Source organism: Crocuta crocuta, unplaced genomic scaffold (assembly GCF_008692635.1).
Source record: "Crocuta crocuta isolate KB4526 unplaced genomic scaffold, BGI_CrCroc_1.0 scaffold10, whole genome shotgun sequence".
Lineage (NCBI taxonomy): Eukaryota > Metazoa > Chordata > Mammalia > Carnivora > Hyaenidae > Crocuta > Crocuta crocuta.
In genome coordinates, this window is record NW_027527551.1 from 7,314,742 (window position 1) to 7,330,954 (window position 16,213).

Below are 16,213 nucleotides of genomic sequence, written 5' to 3' on the forward strand. Positions count from 1 at the left end.
TTTTGTTTTGCTCATCTTTGGAATTTTGGTTGGGAATTTCAGTTTAGCACTCATCATTTTTAATTGGATTACTAAATGAAAGAAGTATTTTCCCACTTCTTATGAAGAATAATTTACCTCTATATGCAAGAAGGAATAATTCTGGGAAGCACCTTAGATAAATCCTTTTTATATGGGTAAACATTTTTATAAATGTTACTAACTGAAGAGCAGAACAAAATGGGAGTAGGTAGGGGAAAGTGGGTTTATAGCAGTTTTAATTAAAATAAAATTCAAAATGCTCTTCGATATATTAGGTTAATCTTTGTGGTTTTTAAAAAATTAATACGCTTTATTTTTTAGGGTAGATTTAATGTTTACAAAAGTATTAAGCAGAAGGTAGAGTTCTCATATATCCTCTGACCCCCAACACACCTGTAATTTCCCATATTATTGAAATCTTGCATTCGTATGGTACGTTTGTTATACTTGACTAGCCAATATTGATACAGTATTTTTAAAAATTTTTTAAGTTTATTTATTCATTTTGTGAGAGAGAGAGAGAGAGAGAGAATACCAAGCAGGGTCCACGCTGGCAGCACAGAGCCCAACGTAGGGCTGAAACTCATGAACCAGGAGATCACGACCTGAGCCAACATCAAGAGTCGGGTGCTTAACCAACTCGGCCACCCACACGCCTCTTGATACAGTATTATTTACTAAAGTACATACTTTGCCTTAGAGTTTGCTGTTGATGCAGTCATTGGCAACCACTGATCTTTTGACTGACTTCATAAAAACTATGAGCCTTTCGCTGTGATCCTTTTCTAGAATGTCATATAGTTGGAATTATATACTATCTAACCGGTTTTTCACACTGGCTCTTTAACTTAAAAAAATGCAGTTAAGTTTCCTCCATGCATTTTCATATAGCTCCTTTCTTTTTATGATTGAATAATATTCCACTGTATAGATATGCCAGTTTGTTTTTTCCTTCACCTGTTGAAAGACCTGGCTTTCAAAGTTACGAATAAAGTGTGTACAGGTTTTTGTATGGATAGAAGTTTCAGCTTATTTGGGTTGATACCAAAGAGCACAATTGCTGCATCATATGGTAAGAATATGTTTAGTTGTGTAAGGAACTGCCAAACTGCCTTCCAAACTGCCTGCAATAGATTACATTTCTGACAGCAATGAATGAGAGTTCCTGTTGTTCCATATCCTCGCCAGCATTTGGCGTCGTCAGTGGTTTGGATTTTTGCCATTCTAATGGGTGTATAGTTATATCTCATTGTTTCAATTTGCATTTCCCTAATGACACATGATGTGGAGCATCTTGTCATATGCTTATTTGCCATCTGTAGATTTTCTTGGGTGAGGTTTGGATCTTTTGCCCAGTTTTTAAATTGGTTTATTTTCTCATTGTTGACTTTTAAGCATTCTTTGTATATTTTAGATGCCAGTCCTTTATCAGATAATCTGTTTTGCAAAAATTCTCAACCATTCCATGGCTCGCCTTCTCATTCTCTTAACAGTGTTTATCACAGGCAGAAGTTTTTAGTGTGATTCAGTGTACTGAGTCAATATTTCATTTGTTTTTTAAGAAATCCATGTGTTAGGTTTATATCCAAAATTGAATCTTAGCTGTGGGTTAATGTTGTCAACATCAATCACTAATAATAAAACTGTGGGATTATTTCATTTGGTATTTTGCCCTGCCTCCCAGTCTTCCCTAAGAAAGTTTTGTGATTTTCCTGTTGTTCATTAGGACATAGAGCTGTGATGATTGGCTGTGGAATCCAATCTGAGCTTTCTCTTTTGTCTCTAAGACATGTGACTTTCTAGTTGGCAAACAAATAGTGATAATTTATATCTAGTTTTGTGCAGATGTTATAAATCATTGTTTCCCATTGATGTAGCTTGCTTCTGGTTGGAAAGTGGAAGCTAGATCTCTCCTCCCCATGAGTGTTCTATGTGAAAGGCACCTTTTTAGCAGCCTACCAAAGCCAGGGTGTATCAGTGAAAATCTAATTTTACCCCTGTGCACATGTAAAGTAGGGGATTGCATGCAAAGCACCAATTTGCATGAATGGAAATACACACTTTTGCAGGTGTCCCTTTGCTTCCCACTTAGGAAATGGGCTGGAAAATTGACAACCGAGCTTCTCTTTTGAGTTAAGATAGTTCTTGGCAACTTTGGATCAGCACAGTATAATGGAAAAAATCCAAGTTTGGGAGTTAGGAAGACTTAGATGCAAATCTCAGTGAGTGTAGGCAAGTACTTAACCTCTCCAAACCTCCACTTTCATACAGGTATTAAATGGAGTTAATACCAATTATATACGGTTGTGTGAGAAAATTAAATGACCCTGTATACATTAGGTGCAGACCAAAACAGACTCTTAGATCAGATATTTATCCCCTTTTCTCCATCCCTTCATCTGGACCAGTAAAACAAATTTGCTTTCAAACAGAGACAGGGAATTTCTTCATCTCCCATCTTGTACAACTAATATGTTTCGAATCTTTCTCTAGCCTTCACTCACAGGAGAGCCGGCCCCATATGTACTCTTTTTAGTGTTTTCCTGCAGTTCTGCCCCAGCTGTGCTCTCCTACTAATGTCTTCCTGAAACTGGGCACTTAGCATGGTCCCAGGGGCACACCCAGACATGGTTTCCCTTGTGGCTTCAGGTCAGCCAGAGCCCATCAATCTGATAAGCTAATTCTTGTACCCTCTTTTTTCTGTTTATGAAATTATAGATCCAAACACAAATAGGTGTTCAGCTGCTTACATAAATCTAATTCCAGGAATACCAAAATAACCCTAAATCTGCAACAGATGCAAGGGCGCCCTGTGGGGCAAATGTTAAGTGTGATGACAGCTGGGCATCAGTTTATACATTTGTCACCTGCTCGTGGGATAGGATCATGAGAGGTTTGGCAAAGGAACAAGTAACCTGTTGAACACAAAATGTAGTTGATATCAAGAGATAATATTTGCGGAAGTGTTTTTTTCTTGTATTTCACTTCAATATTCTGCCTTATCTGGTTGCCTGTTTGGAGTCGCAGCTTTCTCTGTGAGTTTGGAGGAAGCTAATAAGATGGCAGGTAAGAGCAGTGCCCCCTTCACTAGGATTACCAAAAACCCTCGTTCAAGTACTCCCGCAGCATTTTTCCTGGGAAATATAGGCCCTCGCATTATGGGCTTAATGTTCATAATTTATTAGGTAAGAACTATTTAAAATAAAACTAAGTAAAGCACAAAATATATGCTTTTCTAACAGTTGGAGACTTGTTTGCTAAATTAAAAAACGAAGTGCTGAGAATATAAATTACTTTCGTATGTTGAAGGTGAATGTTTAAATTGTACCTTTTTTTTAGCGGAATGTTTACTCATGAGCTTAGCATTTAAATGGTTAAAACAAGCCTTTGAAGTTAACACTCCATTAAGATGAATGGGGGTAATTCACACCTCTGCTGGTGCTGTATTATTTCAGTCTGGCTGTGGAGAAAACAAGACAGGAGTAGGTTGATTTACTGTGTGAAGGCCCTTTAAACACCCAAGGTCTGGAAATCTTTGTAGGTTTTTTTGCCTTTCCATCTAGAAGCAAAATCTGAAATTCAGCACAATCTGGGTATAGACTCGGTCTTGAAAGTACTGTACATTCTCTACTGTGGCGATTCCTAACTGGCATTTGATGGGTAGCTTGTTACCAGAGCAGCCCAACTCTCTGGTTTTGTTTGCTCCTTTGTTTCTTCTACCATGACACTTCTTAAATTTAAGTTGAGTACCCTGGTAAATTCACGAATGGAAAAGCAGAAGTGTACCATCCATTTTCAGGTAAACTTTATACATGCCTTTAAAGAAGTTATCAGCCAATCACTGGCCTTCATGTGCTTCTAAAAACATTTTTACCTTTGCAAAACCTCATCTTCTATATTTACCTGTATATAAACCTTTAAGAACATTTTTCTTCTCCCCCATTTGGGGGGTGATCTCTGATGTGAGCAGAGATCATTTGGGAAAGATTCATTTCTTTCTCCATGTGACCTTTGCACCAGTACTATTCTGTATTTGAAATGTGCATGTCCCTCCTCCCCCATTCGTGGAAGTGCTATAGCTATTTGGCCCTGAAACAATTCATTTTAGAGCCTAGGAAAAAGGTTATGTGAGCACAAATGAAATGGTGACCACTGTATGAGATGTTAAAGAATTTGGAAGATCTCTTTTTAAGGTAAACAGATTTTTCTCTTCTCCGTTCTCACCCTGTGTATTTGTGAGATCAGGTTACTAGATAACCTTGGGTAGCTGGGTGTGAGGTCTCTAGTGCTGACAGTGCCAGTAAAGTATGTAGAGATGGAAAATAGATGCTAGAAACAAAAGGATTCAAACAGTTAATTTTAACCTCATTTTCTTCGTGGCATGTTGACAGCACTCTGCCTGGGTTAGAATTAGCCCTACTGAGGAAAGACTTCATTTCCTGCCAGTTACTCTGCCTAAAATTTAGGTGTCATAATTTTTGGTCTTACTACTTCTCAGAACCTGTTGCAGTACTGAAAAAATTGTTTCTAATTTAAACACAGTTTATTCGTTTTTCCACCATTATCCTCCTGTAGTCTTCCCATAATGAAGGGGGGAAAATAAGAAAAAGTTTTTGTGAAGGATGAGTAAAGACATTTTGGATATGGTTTCCTCATTGCAGTCACTCTTTCTGAACAATCTGATGTGTGTTTTTACTGTCATGATCCACTGTCCTAGTTTGCGAGACTGTCCATCAAGATGAGCACTTATGGGGAACAGGAAGGCTCACGTTGGCTGGTGGCCAGGTGGACAAGCGGGAGAAATTTTTTTCACCCGTGGGACAAAGGAAAGGGGTGGAGAGGGAAATTGAGTTGCCAGGGGAAAAAAGACGAGTGAATGAAAAGGCATTATCATAGGGGGTGGTATAAAGAAAAAAGACCTGCAGAGAAATGTTTCTCACTTGTTTAAATGTATGTGTGTCTTGTCTTCTACTGATCAGTGGACCAGTGCACAACACAGGCAAGGAGCCTGGCTAATTCATTGAGCAAATATTTCCTGAGCACATAATACATACTAAGAGTTGCACTAGTCCTAAAGCTGTGAAGTTAAATAAGACCCCTGAATTTCTTGCCTGAAAAAAAAAACTCAAATAAAACTTGGAATTTTCTGACTGAACCCTTTCAAAATGGACCTGGTAATGCAACTGCTTAATGCAAAGGAAAACATAGATCTAAGTCCTAGCCTCAGTAATTAGACAACAGAATGAAATAAGAGGCATCTAAATTGGCAAAGAAGTCATCAAACTTTTACTTTTTGCAGATGATGTGATATTCTACATGGAAAACCCAAAGACAACCAAAAAATTGCTAGAACTAATACATGAATTCAGCAAAGTTGCAGGATATGAAATCAATGTACAGAAATCAGTTGCATTTCTATACACCAATAATGAAGCAGCAGAAAGAGATATCGAGGAATCGATTCCATTTAAATTGCACCAAGAACTGTAAAATACCTGGGAATAAGCCTAACCAAAGAGGTAAAAGATCTGAATGCTGAAAGCTATAGAAAGCTTATGAAAGAAATTGAAGAAGACATAAAGAAGTGGGAAAACATTTCATGCTCATGGATTGAAAGAACAAATATTGTTAAAATGTTGATACTATCCAAAGTAATCTATACAAATGCAATCTCAATCAAAATAGTGCCAGCATTCTTCACAGAGCTAGAAGAAACAATCCTAAAATTTACGTGGAACCACAAAAGACCCCAAATAGCCAAAGTAATGTCGAAAAAGAAAACCAAACTGGAGGCATCACGATCCCAGACTTTAGCCTGACTACAAAGCTGTAATCATCAAGACAGTATGGTATTGGCACAAAAACAGACACATAGACAAATAGAATAGAGGACCCAGAAATGGGCCTACAAATGTATGCCCAACTTGTCTTCAACAAAGCAGTAAAGAGTATCCAATGGAAGAATGACAGTCTCTTTAGCAAATGGCGCTGGGAGAACTGGACAGCAACATGCTGAAGAATGAAATTGGACCACTTTCTTACACTGTACATGAAAATAAATCCAAAATGAAGGAAAGACCTAAATGTGAGACAGGAAACCATCAAAATCCTAAAGGAGAAAATGGGCAACAGCCTCTTTGACCTCAGCTGCAGCAACTTCTTACTTGACACGTCTCCAAAGGCAAGGGAAATAAAAGCAAAAATGAACTGTTGGGATACCATCAAGATTAAAAGCTTCTGCACAGCAAAGGAAACAATCAACAAAACTAAAAGGCAACCCACAGAATGGGAGAAGATATTTGCAAAAAACATAAAGGGTTAGTATCCAAAGACTATAAAGAACTTACCAAACTCAACAACAAAAAACAAATAATCGAGTGAAGAAATGGGCAGAAGATATGAATAGACACTTTTCCGAACAAGACATCCAGATGGCTAATAGACACTTGAAAAGACACTTAACATCACTCATCATCAGAGAAATACAAATCAAAACCAAATTAAGATACCATCTCACACTGGTCAGAGTGGCTAAAATTAACAACTTAGGAAACAACAGATGTTGGTGAGGATGTGGAGAAGGGGAACCTTCTTGCACTGTTGGTGGGAAGGCAAACTGGTATAGCCATTCAGGAAAACAGTATCAAGGTTCCTCAAAAAATTAAAAATAGAATTACCCTATGCCTCAGCAGTAGCACTACTAGGAATTTATCCAAAGGATACGGAGTGCTGACTTGTAGGGGCACTTGTACTCAATGTTTATAGCAGCATTGTCAACAATAACCAAATTATGGAAAGAGCCCAAATGTCCATCAACTGATGAATGGATAAAGAAGATATAGTGTGTATGTATACACACACACACACACAGAGTGGAATACTACTCAGTGATGAAGAATGAAATCTTGCCATTTGCAACAATGGATGAAATTGGAGGATATTATGCTAAGTGAAATAAGTCAGAAAAAGATAGATATCCTATGTTCTCACTCACATGTGGCATTTGAGAAACTTAACGAAGACCATAGGGGAAGGGAAGGAAAAATAAGTTACAAACAGAGAGAGAGAGAGGCAAACCATAAGAGATTCTTAATTACAGAGAACAAACTGAGGATTGATGGGAGTGGGGGGTTGGAATGGAGAAAATGGGTGATGGGCATTGAGGAGGGCACTTGTGGGATGATCACTGGGTGTTGTAAGTGATGAATCACAGGAATCTACTCCTGAATCCAAGACTACACTGTGTACACTGTGTGTTAGCTAACCTGACAAATTATTTTTTTAAAAATAGACCTATATCTATAGTTTCATATATTTATAGACAGATTTTTAAATTTTAATGTTTATTTTTGAGAGAGACACACACAGAGCATGAGCAGGGGAGGGGCAGAGAGAGAGGGAGACACAGAATCAGAAGCAGGCTCCAGGCTCTAAGCCAACTGTCAGCACAGCAACGCGGAGCTCGAACCCACAAACCGTGAGATCAACTTCAGCCGAAGTCGGATGCTTAACCAACTAAGCCACCCAGGCGCCCCAAGACTTTTTTTTTTTTTAATAAAGATTCTGAAATCCTATTTACCTGTGTTCATATCCCAGCTCTACCTCTTTTTGTCTAATTTTGACAAGTTTCTTTAATCTCTTAAGACTTTAATGTTTGAAGACTAAACTGTCTCTCAACCAGGCGAAATACACTTTATTTCCTCAAGTTAAATAACACAACATTTGGGGAAAGTTTGAGTATACTGTTAAGCACTGAATTGAATATATGTAGTTTTTGTTCCTCAAATCCCGTATCTCCTCTCCCTTCTTCAGCCATCTGATCAGCCATTTAATCAGCAGCCTGAAAAAAAAAAAAATAGTGTTCTAGAAATAATCTTGATCAATGCAATTTATTTTCACTACTGATGTATTATTCCCCAGAAAAGTAATTGTAGTTTTGTAATAATGTCAATTCCTCTGATTTTACATCAGCTTTTTCACAATGACTTTACACTTTAGGCTTGTAAAGTATGTCATCAGTAAAAGCCCTAGGTCTCTTTGAGGTGAACTGCCAGATTTCTAGGTCTTTCACTATTGATTTTAATTTTTTTAAGTATGAAGGAATATATATTACATATATAACACACACACTTGTTATCTATCTATATAGGTTAAATTTTGTCTTGTTAACTTCAGCACATTCTTCCAGCCATTGAGATCTTTTTTTAAAGTTTTGATTCCAGTGTATCCTTGCCCCCTGCTTGTTGACATCCTGCCATTTCCTTGTCCTATTCACAGATAAACATGTTCAGTAAGACAAGAGCCCTGGAGCCACCGCTAGAGACTTCTCTCCCAAGTTGTTACTAGTCCCCTTCTTGGGTAAAGTTGCCATAGTCCCGTAGCGTCATCTAACATGCATTTCTTCAGTCCTCCTGGAAGTGTCTCCAAGTCAGTAGGTACAAGCTAAAGTCCCACCTACTTCCCATTTGTCAACTTGTCCTGGGACGTTTCTGCTTGGATGCTGCACAGTTACCTAAATTCAACACATTCAAGTCTGGTGCCCTCCACAGTTTGCCTGTCAGCATCCCTCATGCTCTAATCTATCCTTCTAACCAGTTTTCTTGCTCTCATTCCTGCCACCTGCAGTCCGTTTTCACACTGCACCAAAGTGGTTGCTCAAAAATGTAAATCGGGGCGCCTGGGTGGCTCAGTCGGTTGAGGATCCAACTTCGGCTCAGGTCATGATCTCACGGTTTGTGGGTTTGGGCCCCGCCTTGGGCTCTGTGCCGACAGCTTGCTGCTCAGAGCCTGGAGCCGGCTTCAGATTCTGTGTCCCCTTCTCTCTCTGTCCCTCCCCTGTTTGTGCTCTATCAATAATAAATAAATGTAAAAAAAATTTTTAATGTAAATCAGATCACGTCACTACTCTGCTTAATTTTCTCCAAGGGCCTCCCATCTCAGTGAGAATGAAATCTGTGCCACGGCCCACACGGCTCTATTTGGTCTGTAACTACATATTTCTCTGTGCTCGTCTCCCATCCATCTTTCACTCTTCTCGCATTGTACACACTTTCTGTGCCTTGAACATGCCACAGTCGTTCCCTCGTACTTACTGTTTTTCCTAGACCATCTCTCTTCAAAGGCTCAGCTCCTCATCACTCAAGCCTCAGCTCAAGTATCCCCGGCTCAGAGAAGTCTCCCCAACCACTTGATGTCCACAAGCAGCCCCCAGCATGTGGTCACGCTTGATAGCTTCAGACCCAGTTAACGGGCCATCTCTGGAAGTCCTGTATGTTGTCTGTGTCCACTAGACCACAGGTTTCTGAAGAACTGGCGCTAGTCTGTCTTGTTCCTCAATAAATCCTTTGAGCTCGGTATGGTACCTGGTACTTGGGTGGGACTTAAATATCTGTTGAATGAATGCATAAATCTAACAGACTATGTATATCTTTTCACTCTTTACCTCCAATCTGTCAGCACATCAGTTCTTCCTTGGACATGTCTCCTGGTGTGCTTTTATCCTGTCCCCAACCTCCTGCCAGTTCCTGAAACTTAGCCTTCATCTCTTTGTGCCTGGATTATTACAGTTATGTTCAACCCATGCTGTTCATTAAAATCACTCGGGGAACTTTCAATAATGACAATGTTCAGGCTCCACTCCAAACCAATTAAATCAATCTCTGGCAGCAGAGACCTAGACACACACACACACACACACACACATATATATATAATTTTTTAATGTTTTATTTCTAAGAGACAGTGTGAGCAGGGGAGGGTCAGAGAGAGAGGGAGACACAGAATCTGAAGCAGGCTCCAGGGTCTGAGCTGTCAGCACAGAGCCTGATGCGGGGCTTGAACCCACAAACCGTGAGATCGTGACCTGAGCCAAAGTCAGATACTTAACCAACTGAGCCACCCAGGCGCCCCAGCATCAATATATATTTTTAAAGCTTCCCAGATGATTGCAATGGGCAACTCCTGGATTGCTGCATCAGCCTTATGCCAGTTGTCTGTCTTTTGGCTTATTTTGTATGTTTTATCCACTGATCTCCTGCTTTCATAATACGACTTCCCTGCTCAAGAGCTTACAGTGGTTCCCTACTGCCCACCATTAATTCCACATCCACGTGCATCATCTCCGAAACTGTATTTCATTCTTTTCTCTTGTATCTACATTCTACAATATGCTGAAACTGTCTCACTGTCTGGCACTTGATTTGCCTTTCATTACCCTGCTTCTCCATGTTTACTTCCCATGTCCTCTCCCCACTCTAACCTCTACATACACACCTGGACTGTCCTTCCTGCTCTCCTCTCTCTATCCAAACACATCCCATTCCTCAAGGCCCAGCTCACATTCCACCTTGTGAATACTGCATTTTCCACTCCAACTTCTCTCTTGTTATCTAGATAATTCTTCTGGTATGTGTCATTAGTACCCTATAATATATTTTCCTTTTTTATATATAAATTGCTTTGTGTTCTATTTTTTGATTGGTAATATTCAAATTTAATTGGTACAAATTCAAAATTGACAAAATTGCCTGTCTTCAACATCTGCCCCAAGCATCCATTTTTCCTCATTGTAGCAACCACTTTTAGGACTTTCTGTCATCTTTGCAAATATATGTTAAGCCTAGTGAACTATGTATATAGGATGAACATACACACAAATGTTGGCATACAATGTGCAATCCTCTGTATCTTGACTTCTTTTTACTTAGAGATATATTTAAAGATATGTATAGACATACTATTTTGATTGTAAAAAAAAAAAATGGAACAGGTAATCTTCCCTCTTAATAAACCTTTAAGATTGTAATACTATTGTTATATGCATATTATTATACATACAGTAGATCTCTAGAACTTTTTCATCTTGCATGACTAAAACTCTAGGCCCATTGAACAAAAATCCTCATTTTCCCCTTCCCCCAGCCCTGGCTACCATCATTATATTTCTGCTTATATCAGTTTGACCGCTTTAGTTGAATCATGCAGTATTTGTACTTTGTGACAGCTTATTTCACTTAGCATAGTGTCTTCAAGTGTCCTGCATGTTGTAGCCTATGGCAAGATTTCCTTCTTTATTAAGGCTACTTAATCCTCCATTGTATGTATGTACCACAAGTTCTTTATCCATTCATCTATCTGTGGACATTTAGATTGTTTCTGCATCTTGGCTATTGTGGTTAATGCTGTAATAGACATGTTAGTACAAATATCTCATTCAGTTCTTTTGGATAAATTCAAAGAAGTAGAAGTGCTGGTTCATAAGGTAGTTTTGTTAATTTTTTTGAGGAACCTCCATACGGTTTCCCATAATAGCTGTACCATGTTACATTCCCACCAATGCACGAGGGTTCCAATTTCTCTACATCTTCACTAGCATTTGTTGTTTTCTGATTTTTTTTTTATAATGACCATCTTAACAGATGTGAGGTGACATCTCATTATGGCTTTGATTTGCATTTCCGTAACAAGGACATTGAGCATCTTTTCATATACCCATTGGCCATTTGTATGTCTTTGGAGAAAGGTTTTTCAAGTCCTTTGCCCTTTTTTAAATAGAGTTATTTGCTTTTTTTGTTATTAAGTTGGAGTTCTTACATACTTTGGATATTAGCTCTTTATCAGGTAAGATATGTTCTGTAAATATTTTCTCCCATTCTATAGGTTGACTTTTTATTGTCTTGATTATTTCCTTTTTTGCACAGAAACTTTTAAATTTGATGTAGTCCCACTTGTCTATTTTTGCTTCAACCTCATGTTTTGGGGATTATTCTGTATCAATACATAGAAGCCTGCCTAACTCTTTTTAACAGCCACATAGTATTTTGTTAATGCATGTACCATAATTTAATGTTTCCTATCAATGCATAGTTTTTTAAAATTTTGCTGTTTTATATAATGCTTAGTTATTAGCTTTATACATATATCATGTAGCACACGAATGAACATATTTATAGGATAAATTCATACCCATTTAACTGGAATTCTGAGTCAAAGGGTATGCCCAATTCTAATTTTGGTAGGTATTACTAAATTGCTCTTCATGAAAGGTTTTACTAAGTTACACTTTCACCAGCAATGTAATCATTGCTCTTCAAATTTTGTGGTGTTATTTGGCTTTTCACAGCTTTTAAGCACCTTCTCTCCCTGACTCAGTTGTAATTAACCCCAAAACAGAAACCATGTTCTGTGCATACTATATTGGCATGTACACACACCTAATACCATAAGTTCACTTAATTGGTGCTCAGTAAATATTTGTTCAGTCTTACTTCATTGTGTGTTCAGGGAGTTTCCTGATGGCTTTAATGAATGCCATGAGAAAGTTATGCCCTTTATGTGTGTGCTATTCCCAGGAAAGGAGGTGGCCTGTGTGTGATGTTCTGAGGAGTGGTGCTGTCCACTGCTACTGCTCTCCCAGGATTCTCTTATTGTTTAGGTCAGCCCGTCCTTGGATCTATTATCAGGTTTACTTACTTTGAATAATTCAGTATAAGGACTGCAGCTGACACCAAACATGTGTCCAGTACCCTTCATATCCTAAAATGTCATGAATAATACATTTGTATACCATTTAGTATAAATTATCTAAATAAAAAGCTCTACTCCATGAGTTTTTCCCAACTTTTTATTATGAAAAGTTTCAAGCATACATCTAAGTTGGGATAATATGCCCATATACCCACCGCTGAAATTTGACATTTGGTTCATATTTGTTTTGCTCTCCACATATGTATTTATATATATTTAACAAACAAATATGAACAAATGTTAAATTTATATATATAAATATATAAATATGTATTTGCTCAATGGTTCACAAATAAGTTGTTGATATTCCATTGAGTAGTAAATAAAGCTGAAAATTAGTTTTGTAAATATCACCTTCTGTGAAAAAAATCCATTTTAAATGTTTCACAACCATTTCCCCCCCACAAATTATAGCTCCTTCTCCAAAAGGATAAGTAGCTGTTTAGTGACATCTTTTCCTCAAATGCCAAAAGACTTATATCCGTGGAAGGACAGGCTTAAGGGAGGGGAAGGACCTGGCACTCTAAATTTCTCTTAGGAGGTGCCTAACTGGCTCAGTGGGTAGAGCATGCGACTCTTGATCTCAGGCTTATAGGTTCAAGCCTCACATTGGGTGTAGAGATTACTGAAAAACATAAAATCTTAAAAAAATATAACTCTTAGGGACAAATCTTTCATGTCTTTGTGTGGGAAACTATCTTGATAAGTCATTGGGGATAAAAAGTGAGACCCTATATGCTTTCACAACAGTTTACTAAGTGCCTATGAATTGTATAATTTAAAATGTTAATTTTATATTATGTTAATTTACCTCAGTTTTTTTTTTTTTTTAAACAGGGTGAGACCTTACGAGAATGGATTGGCAGGAGAAGAAGAAGTTGAAGAAATATCTAAAGCACTCTTTGTAAAAGAGAACGTGGATATGGGAGTTGAGAAGCAGAAGGAAAGAGGTAGCCGGTGTTAAGCCAGTGGTGGGAGTCTGGAGCGTGTGAGTAAAAGGTGGCTGAAGGGTATTTTAAGACCAGAAATGTCCAATATTCAGTTTTAACTTGCCTCCCTCTGTCTCCTGAAACCAATAAAAGCTATACACAGAAATGCCTTGTGTGAGCTGGATTGCGTGTGCGTAAACCCTTCCCTGGAGCCACGTGGGGCAGGACAGGAATAGAGTATGTGCTAGCCAGGTGAGCCAGAAAGCTCGGAAAAGTAGACTTCAAAACCAGAGATGACCAGAAAAACATAAGCCCCTGCTTCCTCCCAGAGATGGTTGTGAGATCGTCCCCATATGAAGATGTGATTGGACCAACCTCATTTGGCCCTCACAGCGAGACAAGTTAGGTTGCCACCTCAGTAGCTCTCCAATGTCCTCTCAATGATCTAAGGTCTTTCTTGATTAGTCTGCAATTAGACCTGCAGGGAAATGCCTCTCTTTTGTTACTTCCTTTAATGTTTGTTTGAGAGAGTGAGCATGAGCAGGGGAGAGGCAGAGAGAGACAGAAAGAATCCCAAGCAGGCTGTCAGTGCAGAGCTGGATACAAAGCTCAATAACATGAACCGTGAGATCATGACCTGAGCCAAAATCAAATCAGATGCTTCATCGACTGAGCCACCCAGGCACGCTGGAATTGCCTCTCTTTTAAAGACAAAAGATCAGACCTTCAAAGAAGTAGATCTCGAGGATCAGGGACAGCTCTGTACTTCTAACACTTCCCCTTAGAGTCATCTTCTTAGGTTCTCTAGAACCAAGGCTGGTAGTTCAGAGACTCAGCTCCCAAAACTTGCCTTCTATCAAGCTACAGTGCTTTGTGTTTGGGATCAGAACTCCTTGACCCCACTTCTAGTTAGATGATAAAAGCAAGAATCAAAGGGAGTGGGGCCTCATGAGGAAAGAATGAAGACTATTTTTGTAGTTCCCTGGTTCTCTTACTCAGTTCTGTTTATATATCAGAGAGTTTGATATTTTAATGAATGCGAGGTGATCAGTCTCATAAAATAATGTAAGTCATGACCAAGCCCTCGTATGTATGGACCAGGCACCAGGCTAAGCACATTATCATCTAAAGTATATACAATTATATTCCCCCATTGACTACATTAGACATTAAAGTTCAGGGCGCCTGGGTGGCTCAGTCAGTTAAGCATCCGACTCTTAGTTTCAACTCTGGTCATGATCTCAGTTTGTGAGTTCGAGCTCTGCGTCAGGCTCTGTACAGACAGTGCAGAATCTGCTTGGGATCCTCTCTCTCTCTCTCTCTCTCTCCCTCTCTCTTTCTCTCTCTCTCTCTCTCTCTCTGTCTCTCTCTGTCTCCCCATGTCCCCTGTGTTCACTGTCTTTCTCTCTCTGTCTCTCCCTCTCTCTCAAAATAAAATTAAGATAAAAAGTTTTGAAGTTAAAGCACTGGCCCAAGATCACATGTCCCAAATGTAAACTTAAGTACATCAAGCTGTTGGAGTTTTTGTTGTTGTTTTGTTTTTGTTTTGTTTTGTTTTTGCATAAAAATGTTCTCATAGTAGATACATAGCCAACACTGACTGTATAGAAAGCTGCTTTTATTAATTTAAATGTTGTACATAAGTCTAAGTCTGTTCTGTCACACCAGCCAGACAGCGTTTGGGCTCACTCTTTGTCCTCTTAGTCATGGTCTATTGCCACAGCATTATTCTTTTTTGTTAAGTATTTCAGAGGAAATTCCCTGCATAGGTATATAGACTTTTGGTAGAGCTATAATGTTTTCCAATATTTGCCAGTCAGACTCTGAGAAAACTTGGATCCCATGAAAAACAATTTTAGAAATCCAATTCTGTATTCTCTCTACAGATATAATTTTTAAGAATCATCTCAGACCGTCAACAATCTGATTTAGTGTTTTCCAGACTTTGGATTTCTTTTGGATCCTTAGACCTTCAAAATTGATTTTGGGGAAAGTCATAAAATTGCCAAATTTTTATTTTGCAAATTGAAAAAAAGTTGCCACTGTCCTTTAATATAAAAAAGTGAGGAAGATCATAGTATTACTATATAAATATAGTAAAAATGCAGGGTTTTTTTAAACTTTATTTTGAGAGAGAGAGCATGCAAGCAGGGGAGGGGCAGAGAGAGAATCCCAAGCTGGTACCTTGAAGCCCAATGTGGGGCTCAAACCCACAAACCAAACCAAAATATCAGATCATGAACTGAGCTGAAATCCAGAGTTCGATGCTTAACTGATTGAGCCATCCAGGCTCCCCAGAAATACAGTTCTTTAAATTCAATAGGTCTATATTTGTTGAAAACTTGCCATATATCCCTTCCTCCTTTTTTTAAGTTGGCTTTCTCCCCAGTAATTGCTGATCCTAAACTTTGGAAGGGAAAAATATCTAAGTAATCAATTCCTGGTTTACAAATTTACAAAATTTTGCCAACATTTCAGCATTTAGGAAAAAAAGAATTTCTACTATAAAACTTCATAGGTTTATATGTTATCTTGAGAGTTAATCAATAATGATTATACCATGATAATATTTACATTTCACAGGGAAGCAAAATACTCGGATACTCCCCATATCTCTGTCTAACGATTTGTCATTCATTTGCATTCAAATAAATTCTTTGCTTTCACTCATCCAAAGTAGTTCTCAACTTATTAGCTAAACCAAATAAATAGAGTTGCATTCATGCATTTTAATGTCA

At 38.4% G+C, this 16,213-nt stretch overlaps 1 protein-coding gene across 6 annotated transcripts in view; it reads left to right on the forward strand.

Annotated features, from left to right (window-relative positions):
* Positions 1-13,622, forward strand: part of SLC38A6 (solute carrier family 38 member 6) — a 72,761-nt gene extending 59,139 nt beyond the window's left edge. For 3 of the 6 annotated variants that reach the window (XM_077768957.1, XM_077768963.1, XM_077768969.1), the window contains one exon: positions 1-288. This exon is cut by the window's left edge and continues 1 nt beyond it. In XM_077768957.1, coding sequence (XP_077625083.1) covers positions 1-79 — 79 coding nt within the window. In that variant the 3' untranslated portion in view covers positions 80-288. Of the gene's footprint in view, positions 289-5,320; positions 6,886-13,383 lie in introns of those variants that run through there. The other 3 variants (XM_077768978.1, XM_077768962.1, XM_077768964.1) reach the window with 3 other exon arrangements.
* The last annotated feature ends 2,591 nt before the right edge of the window (positions 13,623-16,213 follow it).